Source organism: Pseudozyma flocculosa (assembly GCF_000417875.1).
Source record: "Pseudozyma flocculosa PF-1 unplaced genomic scaffold scaffold00019, whole genome shotgun sequence".
NCBI lineage: Eukaryota > Fungi > Basidiomycota > Ustilaginomycetes > Ustilaginales > Ustilaginaceae > Pseudozyma > Pseudozyma flocculosa.
The window spans coordinates 33,832-50,301 of NW_006920887.1; the positions used below are offsets into that span (position 1 = coordinate 33,832).

The 16,470-nt window shown below is 65.8% G+C and overlaps 4 protein-coding genes across 4 annotated transcripts in view; 1 reads left to right on the forward strand and 3 right to left on the reverse strand.

The window, feature by feature from the left end:
• Positions 1–7,660: 7,660 nt before the first annotated feature.
• Positions 7,661–8,369, reverse strand: PFL1_05289 (uncharacterized protein; the record flags this gene model as incomplete). Its single annotated transcript, XM_007882822.1, has 2 exons — positions 7,661–7,679; positions 7,840–8,369. The coding sequence occupies 2 exons, from the start codon at positions 8,367–8,369 to the stop codon at positions 7,661–7,663; spliced, it is 549 nt and encodes a 182-aa protein (XP_007881013.1).
• Positions 8,370–9,006: 637 nt separating this feature from the next.
• Positions 9,007–10,427, forward strand: PFL1_05290 (uncharacterized protein; the record flags this gene model as incomplete). The annotated part of the gene is made up of 4 exons (XM_007882823.1): positions 9,007–9,511; positions 9,616–9,709; positions 9,841–10,156; positions 10,281–10,427. The coding sequence occupies 4 exons, from the start codon at positions 9,007–9,009 to the stop codon at positions 10,425–10,427; spliced, it is 1,062 nt and encodes a 353-aa protein (XP_007881014.1).
• A 359-nt stretch (positions 10,428–10,786) lies between these two features.
• PFL1_05291 (uncharacterized protein) lies at positions 10,787–13,791 on the reverse strand (the record flags this gene model as incomplete). Its single annotated transcript, XM_007882824.1, has 2 exons — positions 10,787–11,554; positions 11,728–13,791. 2 exons carry the CDS (start codon positions 13,789–13,791, stop codon positions 10,787–10,789), a joined length of 2,832 nt encoding a protein of 943 aa, XP_007881015.1.
• A 1,714-nt stretch (positions 13,792–15,505) lies between these two features.
• The window catches only part of PFL1_05292 (uncharacterized protein), a gene marked incomplete at both ends in the record, with an annotated part of 4,172 nt that continues 3,207 nt past the window's right edge, over positions 15,506–16,470 (reverse strand). The window contains one exon of the mRNA XM_007882825.1: positions 15,506–16,468. Within this exon, the coding sequence (XP_007881016.1) occupies positions 15,506–16,468 (963 nt within the window). The remainder of the gene's footprint in view (positions 16,469–16,470) is intronic.

The window sequence follows — 16,470 nt, forward strand, 5'->3', positions numbered from 1 at the left end:
GGTTGGTTTGTTCGTCGTCGTCGTCGCCGTCGCCTCGCCGCCCCCCCCCCCCCCCCCCTCGGAAAATCTGAATGGAATCCTCGGGCCCGCTTGCATCCGCCCTCGCCTGAGGGCGTGCGTGCGTGCCGTTTCTTCAGACGCCGACTCACCTGCGCCAGGAACCCGCTGCCGGGCTGGCTGCAACCCGCCGTTTCGCCGTCGAGACCCGCCCGTCATTTCCCCCGTCATCGTCCAAGGGCGTGCGGACGGGAGGGCATGAAAGGCCATCAGCACGGGCGTCTAAATCGCAGCGCGCCTACACTGTAGCAAGCAAAAGGCAAAAGGCAGGCTAGGCTGGCGGTAGTTTGCGATGTGTTTGTAGCGTTGCAGCCGTAGCCGCGCCGAGTCGAGGGCGCAACCGCGCTACTCTGGCACGCTAGAGGGCGAGACAAGGGTCGCGGGCTGTCACGCAGCGCCACGTCGTGACGACCTCGCTCGCGACGCCAGGCAGGCAGGCAGGCAGGGGGCGACAAACTCCGCGGCGTCAGCAGCGTCACTGGTGCGCGCCCTAGACTGCTCCCCTCTGTCGATCCCGCTCACCACCCATCCATCAACCTCTGGTCGATGGCAACTCGCCATCGGAATCCAAGACCATGACGCTACAGCACGCCACTGCACTGTACTCACCTCGTACTCACTCTAGGCGCGTCGTAACGGTGCATTGCCACTTGACAACACGCCGTACCGCGCCGCACCGCCCTCGTCATCTCGAGGAACCCGCGCGTGTCGCCCATCCGTCCTAGCCACGGTACTTGCCGGTAACGCTATAGTAGGTACTGTAGCCGCCCTCGCGATCCCTAAATGAATCACGCTCGTCGCGGCCTCGATCGATACCCGGATCTCTGCTTGGTTGCTTCCGCGGAGGTAAGCCGTCGACGTGAGTTGTCGTCCTTTGCGTCGAGAGTACACGTACACCCGCCGACGTGGCCTGGCGAGGCCAGGCTGGGCAGGACGCGTACGTACTGGATGTTCTCACACGCAGACCTGCCATTATCCGGAGACAGAGGGCCACTATCAGCCAGTCAGTCAGGGGGCAGTGCTGTGTACGGCGACCAGGCAGCCCCTCGCGCGAGGTGCGCAGCGTGAGGACCATGACCTGGACCTCGGATCACGTTTCCGCGTCAATCCATACCCCCTGGGCGGATACCGGGTACCCTACCGTTCCGTACGTACCGTTGGAATCCCACGGCATGGGGCTCCATCTCCAACTCCATCGCAACCCGACCGACGTCCCGGACAAGGTGTGGTTGTACGTACCGCGGCGCTTACCCGCTCTCGGGTATCGAGTCGGCTTGACCCTGCGTGCCTTGAGTCGAGCGGGTTGGGGTAGGTGGTGGTGGATCAAACTCCGCTCGTGCCCCTCGTCTCGTCTCGTCTCGTATCGTCTCGCCTCGCCCCGTCACCTCTGGGGGCTGGGAACGGCTGGCCATCTGCGATGGGCACGAAAGGATCACGGCGTGGGGGAATGAGCGTGCGCGAAATGCGGGTCAGAGCCGATCATGTCCCATGCCAGGCCAGGCAAGGCAAGGCAGAGAAGGAGGCTCGTCGTGATCATGCAGGGCGCAGCCTCGACAGCTGCGTCGGCCGCCGCGATCAGTCGCCCGTCCGCACGCCCGTGCCCGGGTGCAATGCAACGGCCGTGCGGGGATCCGGGACCATGTCACCCGCCCCCCTTTGGCCAACGAGCCCCGTCTTCCACGACTTTGGCTTTGCTAAGCAGGCAGCCAGGCAGGTAGGCAGGTACGGTGGGCATCCACAGGGCCTCGCAGCAGGATCGACGACTGCGTACGCACTCACTCACCATCGACGTGATCCTAGCAGGCAGGCCAAACGAGAGATGCCAGTCCACTCGCTTCGCATCCATCGACCTGTTCTGCAAACTAAACCCCGTCCTCGCCCCAATCGTACACCGGTCAGCATACCGGCCTCGAGTGTCGCATGACCGGGACTGATCCGCCGACGCCGACGCCGACGCCGGTTGATGTTGGAACTCACCGCAGCGGCTGGACCGTGTGCCTGCCTTTGCGCCGTCCAGCCAACAATGGCGATGAGAGAGACCTATTGCAGCAGTGGATGGCGGGATCTCGATGCTGGCCGGTCCGTCGTGCCCGTTTGTTCCACAACGAGGACGTACAATGGGACGCGGGACCAGGCCAGGCCAGGCCGGGCCAGACTGAGGTCGGGCGCTGGGCTGGGCTCCCAGACCCACCTTGCATCGGCTCATCCCGGACGCCGAGCCATTGTCCCTATTCTCGTGTCGCTCGCCGTCGCATGGTCGCTTCACCCCAACAATCCTTCCCACCTCGCCCCCCGTTGTTGTCAGAAGTCAGAGTGGTAGCGCTTGGGCAACTCACCGGAACCTCTTCGCGTGAGGACAACGACCGATGGCCGCACCGCAAGGCAGGCCAGGCAGTGGGCATACAGTCGGGCGCATGGTCGGCGCCGCAAGTTCCATGTACGTGTCCTGGGAGCGTCGTGGAGGTCGCTGCTCGCTCACTCATCCTGGAGCCTCGAGGCCAGAGGCGCGCTTGCCGTCGCGGTCGCAGGCGAATGGTGCAAGCTTGAGCAGGCAGGCAGCATGTGCATGATGGTCCGACACGCCGTTGGCTCAACCCGGCGAGCGAATGTCCATGCGCACGCTCGTTTGCCCGCACCTACACCCCTGAGAACGTGTCGTAGGTACCGGCGAGGGGAGGACAAGGTTGATAGGTACTCACTGTATCTGGCTGGCTGGCCGCCTGTCATGGCCACGGGTTGCAATACGGCAGCTGCTGGGCATCAGTACGTTTCGTTGCGCTGCCAGGCGCTGTGTCGCGTTGCGGCGATTGCGGTTGCTATCGAGATTGCGGACCTCGTCGAAGCTGGAACGACCGGCAGCTCGATTCGACCCCATCCGATCCGGGTGGTCGAGGCGCACGGACAGGGGAATCCGTTCTGCCATGCTGGGCGGTGCGCGTGTGCTGCTCATTGTCCGTCGCGATCTGGGTTTGCCGGACCAAACCAATGACCCGTGGGAGCCAGGCGCCTTCTGCCTCCTTCAGAGACGCCAAAACCCGCCTCGGCTGTTGGAGCCTGGCAGGCGGGTTGGCGGCGGGTTCCGTTGGGGGCGTGCTCAGGTTTTCCGACGGGGTCGATGAAGTAGTGGCGTGCGACCCGCCGCGAGGTCGACAGCTGGGGCTGTACGCACAGCACAGTCCGGTGGTTTGGCTGGCAGGCGGGGGATCAACAGCTGCGATACCCGTGGCCGCGGCCGCGGCCGTGGCCGTGGCCATGGAGCTGCACGTTTGCGGTCTTGCACGGAAGAAGAAGCGGCTGCGTGCCCGGTCACTCTGGCCGCGCGTCGGAAGATGCGCTCGTGGGTGTACATTGTCCGGCAGAGGTGTGGAAACCGGATCGTGCGCTCCCAGCTCGTCCTTTGCTCGTTCGCCAGGTAACGGGCCTGGCAACAGTCGATCAATGATGCCAGGCGTGTCCAAGTTCAGAGCGGCGGCGGCGTCAGTCGGCTACATTGTCGTCACGGCGTCTCTGTGCAACACTCGCATCTCATCTCATCTCATCTCGACTCACTCATGTCAGTAGTCAGTGGCGAGCGGGCGGTGGGACTTGGCCGGTGCGACCTGGTCGAGATCTCGAACCTGTTGTGTCAGTCAGCCTTGCGGCGGCGATGAGATCGAAGTCCGGCGTCTCAGGACCGCCCGCCTGCGTCTGCGTCTACAAACAGAAGCTAGGAAGCGGGCAGGCCCCCTGGCCAGACGCAGAGCAAAGCCCGGCAGGGGCGCCGCCGCGTACGGTCAGAGTCAGTGCCAGGGCCCTGCGCCTCTGGCGTTCGAGATTCTCCTAGCTGGCCTTCTGACCTGACCTGTCGGACGCCGTTGAGGACGCGGGTAAGTAGCGCCAGCCCAGCCCCAGCGCCAGCCCAGCCCGAGCCGAGCCTAGGCGCACGCCCGTGTCTGGCGTCAGATCGACGCCGGCGTTGGTGTGAGTCTTGATGGAGGTGATCCGACCCGCCAAACGGCGGTCATTCGGTGCGTGCGTGCCAAAGTCGGTGGTTGAGGCGGGAGCCGCAAGCGAGTGTCGGAGTTTGATGCGTGCCCGCCGGACCGAATCAGCTGGGCGGTCGGACAGCCGGGCTGGGCTGAGAAGAGAAGGTCGTGCAGCCAAGGAAAAAAGGGGGGCCTGCTGCTGGGGAAACGACAGAGGGTCGGTCACCAACGAGAGAGAGAGAGAGAGCGGGTCGACCGCCGGGTGGTGTCGACGTCGTTCTGGAACCCCAAGCGTACCATTTCTGCCCAAGACTCCTCCTCTACCGCTGCCCCTGCCCCTGCCTCTTGGCAGAATCCCGAAGCTCCGACAAAAGACAGCCTAACCAAAACAAGGCACAAAGGCAAGGAGGCAAAAAATAAAATAGAAGCAAGCAGCATCCAACACCACCGCCTTCGTCCGCAGCAGCGCTCAGCGTCCAGCCTGATTCCGTACCTACCGCGCTGCCGCTGCATCGCACCACACCGCAACGCGACGAGGACGATGGCGCGGTTCTCGAATGCGAGCCAACGCCGGACCCGCCATATCGATCACGACTCGCAGACAGCCTGCCAGGCCGTTCGATCGCGGCCGCCTGCTCTAGGGCGTTCGGCAGGCGCAAGCTGAGACACCAAGACCCACTCTGCCTGGTTCGATGGCGGCCGTGCCAAGGTCGCCCAGCCAGGCCAGGCCGGTCAGGACTGGGCGTCGACAGGTGCATGGTGCTGTTCCGTGTCTGCCGTACAGAAAGAGAGCGCAGAGGACCAAGAGGGTTTTCTCCTCGTCGCCAGGGCTGGCCTACCGCGTTCTCACTGGCACTCACCGTCGAGCACGCCGGCATTTGCCACGGTCCAAGTGGGTGCCGTTGTTTCCGCGAAAGATGTGATCTGATACGACAGGTCTGGCTTGACGCTCCCTCACCCGGCGGATTGGAAACGAGGGTGGGTTGGGCCTCGGCGCCATCCTTCTTCCCTCTTGGCGTCCGCTCTGCTTGGCCAAACATACCTTGACAAAGGAACAAAGAGCAGCCTCTCTCGCAGGTCCTGTGACTGTGCTGTCGTCGAAGGTCCATACAAACGAGATGCGGAAGGGGCGTGGGGAATTGACCGATCGTGAGTAGCCTGTCCCCTCACCTCTTAACTCACCCGCCCATCTGTGCTCGTTCGCCTGTTGCTTTGCTCGCTGTCTATCCGCTGCCTTGGTCACGTTGCCGGTGCGAACCCCTCCTGGCGCCGTCAAAGGGCGGCCTCGCGGGCGTCGCAAAGGCCCAAAATGGCCTGGCCCGGCCTGGCCTGGCCCACTCTACCGGACAAATCCTGCACGGCAAGCAGGCCAGGCAAGCGTGGGTTCGTGCAATCAAGCGCCTGCTCTGGTCTGGTCAGGTCTGCTCTGGCTGTCTGTCCTGTCGACTCTAACCTAGCATTGAGGCGAGCGGCTCTCGTATGCCCGCGGACGTTCCCTCTCGCAAGGTCGGCAGCGCAGCGCTGCGCAGGGCTGCCGGGCGCAGCAAAGCCGCATCCGAAGCGGACTCGCGGCTAAAGCCTCGTTCCGCTCGCGCCGTCCATGCATCCCCTGCTTCTCGACCTTACCGTACTCACCTACCTGCCCTTGTTCCCTATTTCGTCCTCTCGCCTCGCTCCGTCTCGCCTGTCGTCGAGCAGGTCCCGGAAGGTTCGCCTCGCCTCGCCTCGCTTCGCTCGTTATCCGAAGGCGGGAAGCGCGGATCCCCCCTCGTTACCGGGCGAAGGCCTCGTGAAAGAAGCAGCCGGTCGACGCACGTGAGCGAGAGGGGGCGTGTCGACGAGCGCCTCCGACACTTCCGTGGGCAGTCTAGCGGGCAGGATAGGAGAGTGCCTCCGTCGGCAGAAGAAGCTAAGGTGGCGAGGGAAGAGATGGACGTTGAGCCACCGCAGAAGGGTTCCCGAACGACGCCGTGCCTGTTTCAAAGAGACGGAGGGAGAAGCACGGACGGGAAAGGGCGGGCGGGCTGGCCAAACCATTGCGCGGCATCCCGACGGGGGGCAGGGGCAGGGCAGAGCAGCGCGATACAGACGGAGTCAGAGGGCCGGAGGATCAGCATTCGACGCGGATCCCGAGCGGGGGACGATCCCGATGGGAAGGAAGCAGGCCAGGCCTTTCTGAGTCAGTCAGACATGTGGCGTAACTCAGAGAGACCCGCGGCGGAGACACGGAAGCGTACCTGACTGTCTGCCGGTACCATGGTACCTACTGGCGCGGCGCGGATCCGATCTCTGGCCCCTTCCGCCATCGCATGTCCGAGCGCAAGCACCATCGGGCTCGTCTTGCCATCGCCACCGCACCGCGTGTGCCAAGAACAAGAACAAAGCATGGAAGGTCAGACTATCGGTCGGATCATGGCTCGGTCACCATACGATGCTGTGTGGGTCCGATGTGATGCCCGTTCGAAGTAGGGCGCGCCAGTTGAATCGGGCCTCCGACTGCTGGGCTGGACGGGTACTTTCCGCTTCCCTGACAGAGGAGAGATGGTCTCGCGGCGATTTGATGCGGTGCGATGCGATGCCGAGCGGGGCGGGGTCTGGCGCTGCTGGGCTGGGAGTTGGTTAGAGGGTAGCGCAATGCGCCTTGCGCCCAGCGCGCCCTGCCTGTCACCACGGTACGGCTCGTACGGTACGGTGCGTTCCGAACAGACGAACGAACGAACGAACGGTCAACAGGCCAAGCAAGTGGTGGTGGTGGTGGTGGTGGTCGGGGCACGAAAGAGGAGCGGAGCAAAGCCCGAAAGACGACCTTGCAAGACAGCTCGAGACACCCACCAATGCAGGTCCCGCCCCGTCCCTTAAGACCAGAGCAGGGACTGAGCCTGGCCTGGCCTGGCCTGCCTCTTTTCTAGCTGAATCCAACCAACTCGGAGAGGAATACAAATGCGACGGGAGTGGGGGATTTCAGCTCGCCGCGGGCGGACATTTCAAATGGCGCTCGATTGCTCCAGGGGCTGGGCGGGGGCGGTCGACTGGGGCCACCCGTCGTCTACTCCGCACCCGCGTACCATCGACGAGCGATGTGATGCGATGCGATGCGAACCTGCAGAGCCTCTGACCGCGAGCCAAGCCAATCCTGACCCCGTCGAGACCGCATCGAGAGGGATGCATCAGGCGTTCGGGCCGGCGGGCGATCGCGAGACGGCGTGCGATGACCGCTCGCAGGCAAGGGTGGATCGGGTGCGTTGGCACCGAGACTCTGGGTCCACTGGAGGCGACGGATCCAGAGCAGGTTGGGCTGGTCGAACGCTGGCCGAGCGCATCCCTTTGCGGGCCGGCCGCAGGCCACCGCATCGCATTTCTCCATCAACGGCGGCGGAGTCGAGGGCGCAACGACATACGTGGCTGGACGCCCGGGCCACGGGGGTCGGCGAGCGGACAAACCGGCTGGAGAAGAGCGAGTGAGTGAGTGAATCGTGCTTGACGAGCGGTTGGCTGGATATAGTACAGAGAGAGAGAGAGAGAAAAGGTGGACCATGGATGCATGTCGGAGACCGCGGGACGGCGAAAGGGGGCGCCGCTGCTGGAGCGAGTGGAAAGAGTCGAGGCGAGAGGGCGAGGCGGGTGGGTCGACGAGGTTCCTAGCTCATGTCCATGCCCCTGTTTGTGCGGCAGAGATGCAAGGGAAGACGAGATGGAGGGCAGAGATGGACAGACGGACGGACGGTCAGCGATGTTGGCCCTCGGCCGGCCGCCGCGGCCGCTGCAGCCGCAAACGCTGGGTTCTTGCTGCGGGATGGTTCGCCGGCCCGCCACTCACATTGCCATGCCGCCCTCTGCTGGGCCGACGAGGGCGCTCCTCGCCTTTGCCCGGACCTTGATCTTGTCGGCCGACGACGATGCGCGCTGGGCGGCGAGCTTGCGGGATGCCTCGATCGAGTCGCGGAGGTGGGCGTTTCTGTGGACGGCGAGGCGGTCTGCCTCCCTCGCCTTGGACTTGACGCCGGCCTTTTGCATGCGGGCCTTGTAGAAGGCGACCTCCCTGCGCGTCTTGATCTGCTGGATGCGCTGCATGGCGGTGAGGGTGGTGCGGATGAGCTCGCGGTCGTAGCGGACGGGGACGTTGCGCTTCTTTTCGAATTCGAGGGTGGTGTCGACGGCCATTTCCTTGCCGGCGGCCTTGCGGAAGGCCTTTGTCCAGCGGACCTTGCGCGGGTTGCGCTTCATCTTGAAGTTCTTGTGGCACTTGGACTTGCAGAACTTGAACACCTTGGCGTCGTTGCGCACAAACGTGATGCCCTTGCCCGGGTAGCAGGGCGCGGAGCAGAAGAAGCAGTGCTCGATCCTCATGGCGGGCGGTGGTGGTGGCGGTGATGGGGTGGCAGACCGTGATTAGTGGGAGCGGTGTGGGTCGAGTCGCAGCTGGGCGGGCAGGCAGGTGAGGGCCTGTCGCGGCGGATGGCTAGATGCGGCGCTGTTGGGCCGAAGTGAGAGGAGCGGATCGTGGTCGCCGCGGCTGCCGGGATGAAGGAGGAGGAGGAGGGTGGCGGCAAGAGTAGGTGGTGGTGGTGATGGTGGTGGTGGTGGTGGTGGCTGGCCCTGGCCGCAACTTTTTCCAAAATTTCTTCGAGCGGACTGGCCGCGGGGGCTGCCTTCTCTGGCCGCCGCGCTCGCTGGCTTTGCACCCTTGGCTGGCGGCATCCGACTTTGGTCGCTCGGCTCCGAAAGGCAGCCAAGCGCACGGGCAGCCAGCCAGCCAGCCAGCCAGGTGGAGGGTTGCCCGAGAGCCGAAAGAGAGGCAGAGAGAGGGGCAGAGGCGGGTCCAGCCCCAGCCAGACCAGAGCCAGCTGGACAGGCCAGCTCTGTCTGAGCCGGTGGGCTGCCCCTCTCTCGCTGCTCACCACCACCACCCAACACTGCCACCACCACTGCTACCGCCCCCGCCACCGCCACCACCACCACCACCGCCACCAACACCACCGCCAACATGGCAGCCACGTACGGCTTCCGGCCAGAGTACCAGTCGCTGCTGAGCGCCAGCCGCCCGGGCTCGAGCACCCTCTCGCAGCCGTCGGACTTCATCCACACCGAGTTCAACTTCGAGCCCTACATCAAGGCGCAGCTCTCGCTCAAGCTCGACAACGACGCCCAGCTCTGCCCCGACTTTCTCGCCACCCGCTCCTGCCCGCGCTCCACGGCGTGCCCGCGCCGCCACGTCTCCCCTTCGCCCCTCAACTTCCTCGCCCCCAACTCGCACCTCCTCCGCGACCCAAACAAGCGCACCGTGTGCAAGCACTGGCTCCGCGGCCTCTGCAAAAAGGGCGAACAGTGCGACTACCTCCACGAGTACGACCTACGCCGCATCCCCGAGTGCCGCTTCTTTGCCACCTTTGGCTTCTGCAACAGCGGCGACGACTGCCTCTACCTCCACGTCGACCGCAAAATCAAGCGCAGAGAGTGCCAGCGCTACAACCGCGGCTTCTGCCCGAGAGGTGAGCCGACGCCGCGGCCATGGCCATGCCTCCCACAGCCACGTCGATCACAAGACTCACCCATGTGTCCGGCCCCTTTGCTTGACCCCGCTCTCTCTCGCCAGGCCCCGACTGCCCCAAGAAGCACGTTCGCCGCGTCGCCTGCCCGTGGTACCTCTGCGGATTCTGCCCGCTCGGTCCAAGCTGCAAGATGGGACAGTGAGTTGCCGCCTATCCCGCTCCTGCCCTCTCGCCTATCATCCTGACTCACCGGTCCCGTCCCCCTCCCTGCCCTCTACTGCCCTGCCCTGCCCTCGCCGCCGCCGCCGCCGCGGCCGCCGCCCTCTTAGCATCAAATCGACACCCCCCTCGGCGGCATCGCGCTCCTCGTCGCCCATCCAGACGCACCGACCGCTGACGGCCGCAGAGGCCTTTGGCGGCGGTGATCGACTGGGGGCGCGCGACGACGGCGGCTTCGACGGCCCGCCGGGGCGCAGACCGCGCTACGGCGCCGACGCCGGTGCGTCGGGTCCCGGTGGCGGCGGTCCACCTGGGTCGAGGTCGGACCAGATGGGACCCAGAGGCGGTCGACCCTCCGGCGGCGGCGGCGGCGGTGGTGGCGGAGGAGGGTGGAAGAAGGATCTCAGCGAAGTCCTCTGCTTCAAGGTGCGTCTCCCGGTCAGCGGGTCGTGCTGTCGCCCGAATCGACTCGAGTGGCGACCCACTGACACCCCCCATCCTTGGCCCCCCGCTCCCCTTCTGCCCACCCTCAACCGGCTCCAACGAACAGTGCGGGGAGTACGGCCACTTTGCCAATACGTGTCCCAACCCGAACCGGCCGGGCAATCGGGGCGGCCTCGAACGGACGACGGGCGGGCGCGAACGCAGCACGGGCGGCCGTGGCGGTGCCGGTGGTGGTCGGCCTGGACCGTACTAGCGGCGATCGGCCCGTCTCGCCCGTCTATCTGTCTGTCTGTCTGTCTGTCTGTCTGTCTCTGGTCGAGGAGGGCGTGCGTGCGGTGCCCACTGCGAGGCAATCGGACGGTGATGCTCTGCAAGGACGGTAGATGCGCGCGTGCGTGCGTGCGTGTGTCTGTCTAGATGGATCGAATGAGGATAAGTGAGCGGCGAGAAGGCTAGGGCATGGTGGATGTATCGAGGCGAGGCGGAGCGGAGCGAAGCGATAAGGTAGGGCTCGAGCTCGATCTCGAGCGGGAATAGGCGGTGGAAGGCAAGGGTAGGCGGTGAAGGAGCAAAGCAGAGGAGACCGTCGACGACGGCGGGGGCGGCGGCATTCTAAGCGCATCGGAAGCTCTTCCATGCCTCTGGGCCCGTCGTGGGGCCTTTTCCGTCGTACCGCGCCACCTGGGGCCAGGGACAGTGGAGGCGCGTGAGGCGTACGCCGCGGTCAAAGCTCTCAAAGCGGGTGGGGATGAGGTCCGAGTCTGCCGGTTTCTTACCGCCGTCGACGGGCAGCACAATCGACTTGGAGTCGTAGCCCGCTCCGATCTGGTAGGTCGGTTTCAGGCCGCGTTCGGTCCAGGCCAGCAGCGAGAGGACCATGTCGTGCTTGGTGTCGAAACGCAGCGGTCGGTTACCCGCGTCGTTCTGCGTAGGCCCGCCAAAATGCCACGCACCCGGTCCGTCCCGGCAGTGGTCCATGCCCGGGATCGTGTACAGCAGGTACTGGTCCCGCACCCGCTCCTCGCCCCCGTTGGCCGGGTCCGACAGCACCGAGCGGTAGTAGTCGATGCTCGGGATCGGGTTGATCTGCAGGTCGACGAGCCCGTGATAGTGCATGATCTTGCCCCCCTGCGTCGCCGCCTTGGCCTCGCCGCCGCCGCCCAGGTAGGCCGAGAGATCGGTCAGGGCAAAGTTCGAGTTGCCGACATTGAGCCGGCGCGCGTACTCGACGTCGGCGATGTGGAAGCCGCCGCCGTCGCTGCCGTTCGAGTAGGCCAGGTCGGTGTCGTTGTGCGTCTTGCCCTGCACCGCCAGCTGGTACCACTCGATGGCCTTGAGCGCCGTGTTCTTGTACCGCTCCGCCGAGCCCTCGGAGCCGAGCTGTGCACGAGGGAGGTGGCGGCCAGAGGGGAGGGGGGACAGGACAAAGACAGCCAAGGGACGAGCCAAGAGTCAGCGGACGGATCGACGCGATGATGTGCGATTCAAAGGATCGAATCGGACCGGCTTGGCTCCGCTGCACGCGTCCTCCGGCCCGGTCACCGACGACTCACCGGCCAACCAGGGTAGAAGGCCTGGCCATCGTACTTCCAGTCCTCGAAGATTTTGCGCAGGTTGTCGACCTGGAGCTGGGTGAAGCACACCTTGTCGTCGTCCGAGTAGCGTCCGCCGCCGCCGCACTGGATGGCGCGGCGGAAGTCGAGGCGGCACTTCCACGGCTCGGTGAGGATGCCGTCGCGCACGCCGTCGAGCGCGTCGCACTGCTCCAGCACGGCCTCGTGGAACGGGCCGCCAAAGATGGTGGCATTAAAGACGCCGTCGCCCGCCGAGCCGGCGCGGTGCGTCTTGGCCAGCTCGAGCTGCGCAAAGTTGGTGTCCGAGAAGCGCAGCGAGGGCGCGCCAATCAGCGCACCGTCCCACTTGGGGCCGACCATCTGGAGCGCGCTGAAGGCCGAGCCGCCGCCGTTGGACGCGCCAAAGAGGTAGCTGTAGACGCGCTGGCCGCACGCGGCGGCAGGCAGAGGCCGCCTGGCCCGCTTGGCGAGCGTCTGGCGGGCGTCGCTGTCGTCGTCGTTGTCGCCGCTCGAGGACTTGAAGTCGTCCATCTGGCCCTGGCCCTGCCCGTCGTCGCCGCCATCGCACTTGGCCGGCACGCGCACGCCGCTGGTGGGTCCGTAAAAGAGGTCGACGACCTGCTGCGACAGCTCCGTGGTGACGTACTGGGAGCGGTAGGACCAGTCCTTGATCGTCTCGACGCGCTGCGGGCCGACGACCCACTTGACCTCGGACGTGGCGCTAAAGTGGCCCGCGTTGCTGCCGCTGACGGCGAAGCCGTAGCGCGCCAGCAGCTGCTTGAGGTCCGGCAGCGGCACAAAGCCGCGCTGGCCGCCGTTGTTGATGTGCACCTTGCGGCCGTTCCAGCCGGTGCCCTTGCCGAGCACCTCGTCGCCGTCGAGGCACGAGTCGTGGTCGTCAGCGTGGCCGTCAGCGTGGCTGCCAGCATGGCCGTGGCCGCCGCCGCCATTGCCGCTGCTGCTTGCCTCGTGTCCGTTGGCGCGCTTCTTGACACGGCGCAAGGCGGGCGGCGAGGCGGCACCGTCCTGCGGGACCGTGGCGCCCTTGGCCTTGAGCTGCTCGGCCGGAGCCGTCTTCTGGTCGGCTGGGCTGGAGGCTGAGACGCCCGACTTTTGCTTGGGGTCTGTCGACGACTCGCCAGCCTGCTGCTGGATGGGCTGCTTTTCGCCAGCGGTACCGTTGGCCTCGGATCCGTCCTTGGCCGCAGTCCCAGTCTCGGTGCCGCCGGTGGCGTTGCCAGGGTCGTCGCTGGTGGGCTTGGATGCGTCGCCGTCGGCGGGCTTGTCGGTCGCGCCGCCGGCGTCGTCCTTGGACGTCGACTTGGTCTTGGCCGGCTTGGTCTCGTTGAATCCGAGCGGGACCTGGACCAGCTGTCCCTGGCTGTTGATGTAGATGGGGGTCGAGTTTGTGGGGAAGTCGCTCTGGTTGAAGGGCACGAGGGGCGACCCGGGCACCATCCTGACGGGCAGCCAGACCTCAAACAGGGTCTCGGTGAGCTGGCTGGTGCGCACGACGGCGCCGAACCTGCAAAAGGGGGGCAGGCCGCCGAGGGGCCGGTGGTTGGCGAGCTCGGGCGTCATCCTGCCGTAGGCATCCTCGCGCGACAGGTCAATGTCCGGGCCGACGAGCTTGAGGATGTCGGGCACCTTTGTGGCCACGGTGGCGTTGATGATGCCGGCGGGGTAGGTCTGGACGAGGAGCTCGAGCGACGGGTTGGAGCCGCCCGGGTAGTAGTGGCCGAAGCTGGAGCCCTGCTTGATGCTGTAGCCCTTGGCCAGGCGCGGGAACGAGGCGCCGAGCCAGGAGCAGTACTTGGCGGCGTACTCGCCTTCCTCGACGACGTACTGGCCCTTGGTCGGGGTGAAGCCGGTGATGTCGGGCGTGAGGTAGGGCAGGTTGACGGGCGGGTTGGCGGGCGGGTTGGCGGGCGGGTTGGCAGGCAGGTCGGCGGGGGCGGCGCCGGTGTCGGAAACGGCGGCGGCAGCGAGTGCGCCGAGCCAGAGGGGTGCCCATAGGACGAGGGCGAGCAAGATCCTGGCCATGGTGGGCCGGGGACGAGAAAAGGAGCGGAGGGGGGCAGCCGTGCGTGACGGCGGCAGTGGTCGAAGCTTGGGGTTCAGCAGAGGGGGGAGCAAAGCGGGGAAGGAGGGGCGGGAGGGATGGTCGTTGGAGGAGCAAAAGACGGAGCGGGGCAATCGAGGGCCACAGAGGCTAGCCGGTCTTATAGGGCGCGGTCCGAGGCGCAGGCCGGACTGTGAGTGACGGCGAGTGGGGGCGACAAGACGAGAGGAGGTGAGAGAGGGGGGCGACAAGACGAGACTGGCGAAAGCGGCGATAAAGTGGGGGATGGCAACAGCGATGGTGTGAGCAATGGCGCAAGGGCTGAGAAAGGCGGCCAGATGCTGGCAGACGATGCGGTCAACTGAGCCAGGGGACCAGCAATATGATGCGTGCGGGTGGCAAGTGCGAGGGCGGGAGCTCGAGAATGACCGAGGTTGCAGCAGCGCGACGGGGCGAGAGGATGGTGGCGCAAGGACGGGTCGTAATGAGGTGCAGAGGGTGACGTCGAACGGGTCAATTGCCGATGTAATGAGGTGCAGAGGGTGACGCCGAACGGAAGAGCTAGCCGGCTTTGGTGGGTTGGGTGGGGCGGTGGGTGAGTCGTTTCGGTCGGTCGTGGGTCGGAGCGAGGAAGGGTGGTACTGGCGATTCGGGGGGGTGACGGCGTCGAGCGAGGATATCGACCGACGGGGACGACGGGCGAGTGGAGCAGCGCGGGCCGGAGAGGGAGTAGTGAGGGTGGCGTCGTGGATCTCAAAGGCACGGGTGAGAGTGCCGGTGCCGGTGCAGGACCGAGTATGCGCCGAGTACGTCGGTCTGCCCCCTCTGTCCCGCTGGTGGGTGGGTGGTGATTGCGCCTCGATCTGCAAAGAGAGAGAGGGAGAGGAGAGGCTAGGTGAGTAGGGTGCGGATGATGGATGATGGTGGGTGGGAAAGACGTCGTTGGAGCCCCCTCGTCCCCCTCGACTCACTTCACTTGACGCTAGCCCCGCCTGCCTGCCTGCCTGCCTGCCTGCCAGCCAGGCTGCCTGCTCGACGAGACCGAGGTCAGTCCGAGGCGAGTAGGCTGTAGGTACTGTATGGGTGCAAAGACGCACGCACCCACGTACCGCGGCGTCGTTTAGGCTAGGCGACGGTAGCGCCAATTGGGCCATCTCGGTTGCCTCGCCTTGCCTTGCCTTGGCTTGCCTTGCCTTGCCAGGGTGTCTGTCAAAAGGCGAGGCGAGGCGAGACGACAAGGGACCAACAAGCAAGCAAGCAAGCAGGCAAGAGGTATGTAGGCAGGGGGTCGTGTCGATCCCTCGTTGCCCTAGCCTCGCCCTGTCATGCGGAAATCGACGTGGGGCAGCGCGTTCGTTGCGGATGTAGAAGCAGGCACGAGCGCAGGAGCAAGCAGGCAAACCAGGGCAGGGCAGGGCGAGACCCAACACCGCACCGCACCTGCCTGCCTGCCCAGCTGAGCCACGCGCGACCACGACCACGGCCACGGACACCAACACCATCCATCGGCCCAGGCAACACGACACGACACGACACGACACCAACGCCAACCGCCCTGCTCGCATCACGCCACGCCACGCCACGCCACGTCACGCCACCGACACCACACCAGACAAAGAGCTGCGAAACGACCACATCGACTACTGTCCATTGCATCCAAACGCTAACGCACGCCCTTCCGCCCGCCAGCGCCGCCTAAAACTCATCGACCGTGGGGCGAAACGAGATGACGTCCATGCAGGTGCGCTCGCCGCGCTTGCAGAGCACCACGACCTGGTCGTTGTAGTAGCTCACCTTCCACACCTGCTCGCACGGCTCGCACACGTCGCGGATGTAGCGGCCCGTGGCGAAGTCCCACAGCTTGACCCGCCCGTCGTTGCCGCCCGTGATAATGTAGCGCTCGTCAAACTGCAGGCAGGTGACCGAGTTGTCGTGCGCGCACAGCCGGTGCACGCACTCAAACGTCTCGAGCGAAAAGACGATGACGCGCCCGTCGGAGCCGCCCGTGACGAGCATCTTGTCCGTCAGCTGCAGCTGCCCCACGAGCGACGTGTGGCCCTGGAACAGCGCAACGCACTCGCCCGAAGACACCGACCACACCCGCACCGTCGAGTCGAGCGAGCCCGTCGCAACCCGCTCCCCGTCGAAAGCGACGGCGTAGATCTGGTGGATGTGGCCCCGCAGCAGCCGCAGGCACTCGCCCGTGTCGACGTCCCACACCCGGCAGTTGCAGTCGTAGCTGCCCGACGCCACCCGGTTGCCCGCCACCTCCATGCACCTCACGCTGTGCTGGTGGCCCGCCAGCAGGTGCACGTGCTCGCCCCGCGCAATGTCCCACACCCGCAGCGTAGAGTCGCGGCTGCCCGACACGGCAATCGGTCGCCCCTCGAGCACCTTGAGGCACCGCGTCGTCGACGTGTGCCCGGACAGCACGTACCGGCACTCGCCCGTGCCCAGGTCCCACACCCGCACGTCGCGATCGCAGCCGCCGCTCACCACGATGGCGTCCTCGTTGCCGTAGCCCCCGACGCTGCCGCACGGGTTGCCCAGCCCGACGGCGTTGCCCCCGAGCTCGGCCATCGACGGCATCGCACCGCGCCCGGCTTGGCCCGCACCGCTCCGGTTGCGCTCAATCTCGTCGGCCACGTACGACGGCACCT